The 4,809-nt window shown below is 39.1% G+C and overlaps 1 protein-coding gene across 1 annotated transcript; it reads right to left on the bottom strand.

Moving 5' to 3' along the window:
* Positions 1-584: 584 nt before the first annotated feature.
* LOC310748578 (olfactory receptor 14I1-like) lies at positions 585-1,574 on the bottom strand (the record flags this gene model as incomplete). Its single annotated transcript, XM_083584430.1, has 1 exon — positions 585-1,574. The coding sequence occupies one exon, from the start codon at positions 1,572-1,574 to the stop codon at positions 585-587; it is 990 nt and encodes a 329-aa protein (XP_083440556.1).
* Between the last annotated feature and the right edge of the window lie 3,235 nt (positions 1,575-4,809).

The raw sequence follows: 4,809 nt of genomic DNA, 5'->3' as shown, positions 1-4,809 counted from the left end.
TTCCATTGGCATCAATGAGAATGTTCCTTTATAAGCCAAAAGCAGCTTGGGGAAGGGAAACACTTTTTGGTAGGAATGTGTGGGTGGGAAAGGAGTTAAAACTCCCCTCCCCAAATGTAGCAGACCTCACATCTGCCAGCTACTAATTAAACACACACACACACACACAATGATTCCTAATACATATTTAGCATCACAACTAGTTTGGCTCTAAGAGTCATGTTCTGTTCTTCAAAATAAGTGTCAGTGGTGATGTTCCAACTTTTGCCCCATGACTACTTTTTTTAGTGGGAGAAATGGAGTTTGAGAACTGCATGTAAAAAAATCAAATAAGTGCACATTTTGAATGACAGCTTTATTTAATTCCAGACTTTGGTTTGAAAAGTGGGACCTGGGTAGTTTCTCAGTAAAAAAAAATTTTTTAATCTCCATCTGTAATTGTGATGAAGTGAAGAGTGTTGACATGCATTATTATTATTATTATTATTATTATTATTATTATTATTATTAGACATTTGATTGTATAAATTATGTTAGTTTCACTTTGGTCCCATTGATACCAATGTGAAAAATCAGGGTGCCACTTAAATCCACACACAGAGAAGAAAACTAAATAATATATTATTGGAAGTGGTCCTTAGTCTTAACAAATTAGACAAAGCAGCCTTGATCTCTTTATTTCTCATGCTGTAAATCAGTGGGTTCAGCAAAGGTGGGACCATGGAATATATCACTGTAAAAATTAAATCTAAATGTGTTGCTGTATTAGTCATGGGACTCAAATAGGAAAACAAGCCTGTGACCATAAATGTGGAGAATACCATGAGATGTGGAAGGCAGGTAGAGAAGGCCTTTTGTCTTCCCTGTGTAGATGTCATCCTTAACACCGCACTAAAAATCTGTACATATGTCACAAGAACAAATATAAAACAGCCTAACCCAATGAGAGAAAACAAGAGCAGAACTCCAGTTTCAATCTGATTTTTCTTGGAACAGGAAAGCTTTACTAACTGTGGGATTTCACAGAAAAACTGATTGACAACATTGGAGCAGAAAGGAGTTGCAAAAGTGCTGACAGTGTGCAAACCTGCATAAAGAAACCCAGTGATCCATACAGTAAGGATCATTTCAGTGCAGGCTCTCCTGTTCATCACCACCTGGTATTGCAGTGGATTACAGATAGCAACATACCGATCATATGCCATGACTATGAGGAGGAAAAAATCAGTAGATAAGAAGAAGGTGAAGAATAGGGCTTGACCAACACATCCGGAATAAGAAATGTGTCTAGTATTCATGAGGGAATTGGCCATGGATTGAGGGATGATGACTGACACCTGGCCCAGGTCCTGCATGGCCAAGTTCAACAGGAAGATATACATTGGGGTGTGCAGGTGGTGGTCAAAGGCTACTGCAGAGATTATTAAAAGATTCCCTGTTACAGTTGCCAAATACAATACCAGGAACAGGATGCTGTGTAGACTTTGTAATTTCTGAACTTTTGAGAATTCCAGAAGCAGAAACTCTGAAACAGTAGTTTGGTTAGCTATGTCTTGATCCTTGCTAACATCCATGCTATCTGTAAAAAGAATCACAAGTGGTATCTCTTAATTTCAACAGAATATTGTAATAATATAATGCTGTCTAAGAAGTGCTATTAGAGACAAATAAAACAGAGCTAGAAATAGTTGTGCCTAATCATTGAGGCTAACTGAACCTCCAGTGACAATGAAGCACGTCCAAACTATAGACCTCCTCCTTCCAGAACAGGCCATTCCCCAATCTCCTAGACTTGAGAACTCAGAGCACATATCACCTCTGTCTTTTCAAGATTCAGCTTCAATTTATTGGCCCACATCCAGCCCATCATTGTCTCCAAGCACCAGTATAGCGCCTGAACCACATCTCCTGTTTTAGATGGAACAAAGTGATAAACCCAAGTGTCATCCACATACTAATGGCACAAAATTTCCTAATTATGGCTCCCAGTAGTGTCATTTGTGTCCAATAAGGTCATAATGAGATTTTCTTCACTTACATTTGATCTACCTTGCAACTACCTACCTATACCTCTGCTCAAATCTAAACCAAGGAGCTACAAGAATTCTGCCTGTTGGAAAAGCCCTTTGTTATTTCTTGGTTCCATAGATCAATTATGGCTTTGGAAGGAGCAGCTATCGTTCCCATAAACCTTCAGAAATTCACCAGAAACCACTACAATTGGGGGTGCACATTTTAATAGCCCCCCCTTTCCAAGGGAAAGAGCTACTTTTTTAAATCTCAACAGGAAAAGACATGACCATGATAAGGGTTAAGATGTTTCAGATCATTGCCCTCCCGCATGGCTGTCAGGACCAAATGCAGAATATGTCCTGATGCATGTGATGTAGTAATGACATATTGGAACAGCCCCATAGCTGCCATAGTGGCCATGAAGCCCTGAACCAGCACAAACAAGCTAGTCTTTTGATGGGTATTGAATTCCCCCAGCACAATCATCCTGGAGGTCTCCAACTCCAAGACCACTTCCATTAACTCAGGTAGACAAATTGCTGGTTGACTGCCACTGGTTCTTTCCACCCAGCCAGGTGGGCAGGGTATAATTATCATTGCCAACAACATCATCATCACCATCTCCATAACATGCCTAAAACAAGAGCTGAACACAGTCAAAGTCAATTTGTCTCCCCCAAAACGGTGAAACCTCTAAGACCCCTTAGATTTATGCTGTTAACCCCACACAGCCTCTATTTGCACACCAAATGATTATTTGTATCTCCCCCCAGTTGAAAATCAGCACTTCCCATCCTCCACAGCAAGTCATTTCTGAGGGGGGAAATATCTGAGGAAAACTACATTGGCAAAAAATACTTTATATTTGTGGTCAAAGAATGGAGATAGTTAAACAGTCAAAGGAAAGTGAGGAAATAAGGCATAAAAGTTCTGGACGTGATGAAACTGTTTATTGCAGCTGAATGACATACAGTGGTTAGCTACGTATGCTTACTTTGTAGGTAAGGATTTATCCACACTTAACTTTCCTCCAGTCTTTCCAGGCACAATCTGCACTTTAAAGCTCTGAGCATTCTTTTTTTTCTTTTTCTTTTTCTTTTTCTTTTTTTTTTTTTTTGCTCAGGAGTATTCCCCATGTAAACTTGCTCTGTAAAGCTAAGTAGCAGCAAACAGCAATCCATGGAAAAGCCAAATTGCCATTTGTTGCACTTCAGCTTTAAAGAGTAGATTTTCATGGGCAAAGCTCAGGGGCGAAAGAGAGAGTGCTTGGACATGGAGCTTTAAAGTGTTGGCTTGTTCCTGAAAAGAGTAGGGCAAAATGTAAGTGTGGATAAGTTCTAAGTTCCAGCTAATTGTGCATGAGACTACAACAGAACCAAAATAGGAAAGGTCTGTTCCATGGAAACCAGATACGTTGAAAATTAATGATTTTTCAGGCTTTACATATGATAAGCATCCTAGCATCAAAGCACTAGAAAAGCAATTAATGTACACAGTCATATTGTATTTACAAAAGTTGCATAAACTCCAATTAATACTCAGAAATTTCACTAGCCGTGTAAAAAAACATTTTGATTTCCCATTACATTCCTTATAAATTTTGCCTGAGGAGAATCCTTGAATTTATTTTGAATGCTATGCTTGCAAAATCCACAAACAAGCAATTGGTCTATGGAATTCTACTAAGAAATGTTGGAAATCTTAAGGAAACCAATTTCATCTTCCCCACTGTTCCCCACTAAGTTTTTTTTTTTTTAAAAAAAAAATAATTATCTAGAGGAATCCCCAAATTCACTGAGAACATAAATCTAGTTTGGAATTTTGAAGGCAGCTTTTTTGTTCATTGTGGTCCTACATTGTATAATACATTGTTTTTTTCAGTAAAAGATTTCACATTTTTCATGAAGAATAAAATACCAAAAATATTCCAGTGTCCAAAAAGAAGGGTGTGTGTGGACAGATTCAATGCAGTATTTTCCTAAATAGAAACTTTAGAGAATATATATGTGAGATCAATTAAGTAACTCCTATGGTGTTAAGTAATATTTTAACTATATAAATTAATTTTTTTCTCTTACCTTCAAAAGCACTTTCTTTTCTATTGACTTCAGCTAACTGTATTTGGATAGTCATTCATGAAAATATATGAAAATCAATCAGGCTTTGATGCCAGTAATCACCTCTTCAACATGGGGAGGAGATTGTACTAATATCTGTTTTGTGTTCCTAGAGATTTGCTCCCTGGAGTTCACCAGAGACTAGCAATAGAGACATTCAGGAAATGCATTCAACTTGTTATTTGGTTCAACATTTTTTTGAAAAATGGAGGACAGAAGGTACATAAAGGTAAAGGTAAAGGGACCCCTGACCATTAGGTCCAGTCGTGACCGACTCTGGGGTTGTGGCGCTCATCTCGCTTTATTGGCCAAGGGAGCCGGCGTACAGCTTCCAGGTCATGTGGCCAGCATGACTAAGCCGCTTTTGGCGAACTAGAAGATGCATGCCTATTAGCTAATTTTAGTTTGCTAATATTTCTGCCTGTGTTTGTATGCATTTGCAGGCATTCCTCAGCAGACCTCTAATTTCCCCATCCTACCATGCTGCCCCATTGACTGCTGCTGAGCAATCTTTCAGCAATGGGTGGAATCAGAAATGGCCACTCACCCAGTCCCAGCAGCATACTTTTGTAAAGAGGTGACCCACCACAGTGCAGGTTGTGGCAGGAACTGTCAAACTATATTAGCCCTCTCCACAGCGCCCCCCCCCCATACCATCTGCCCCATGGCTTCAATATGG

The sequence above is a fragment of the Podarcis filfolensis genome (assembly GCF_964270895.1).
Source record: "Podarcis filfolensis genome assembly, chromosome: 13".
Lineage (NCBI taxonomy): Eukaryota > Metazoa > Chordata > Lepidosauria > Squamata > Lacertidae > Podarcis > Podarcis filfolensis.
The sequence above is the reverse complement of the archived record's forward strand: the minus strand, read 5'-3'. Positions and strand labels throughout refer to the sequence as shown.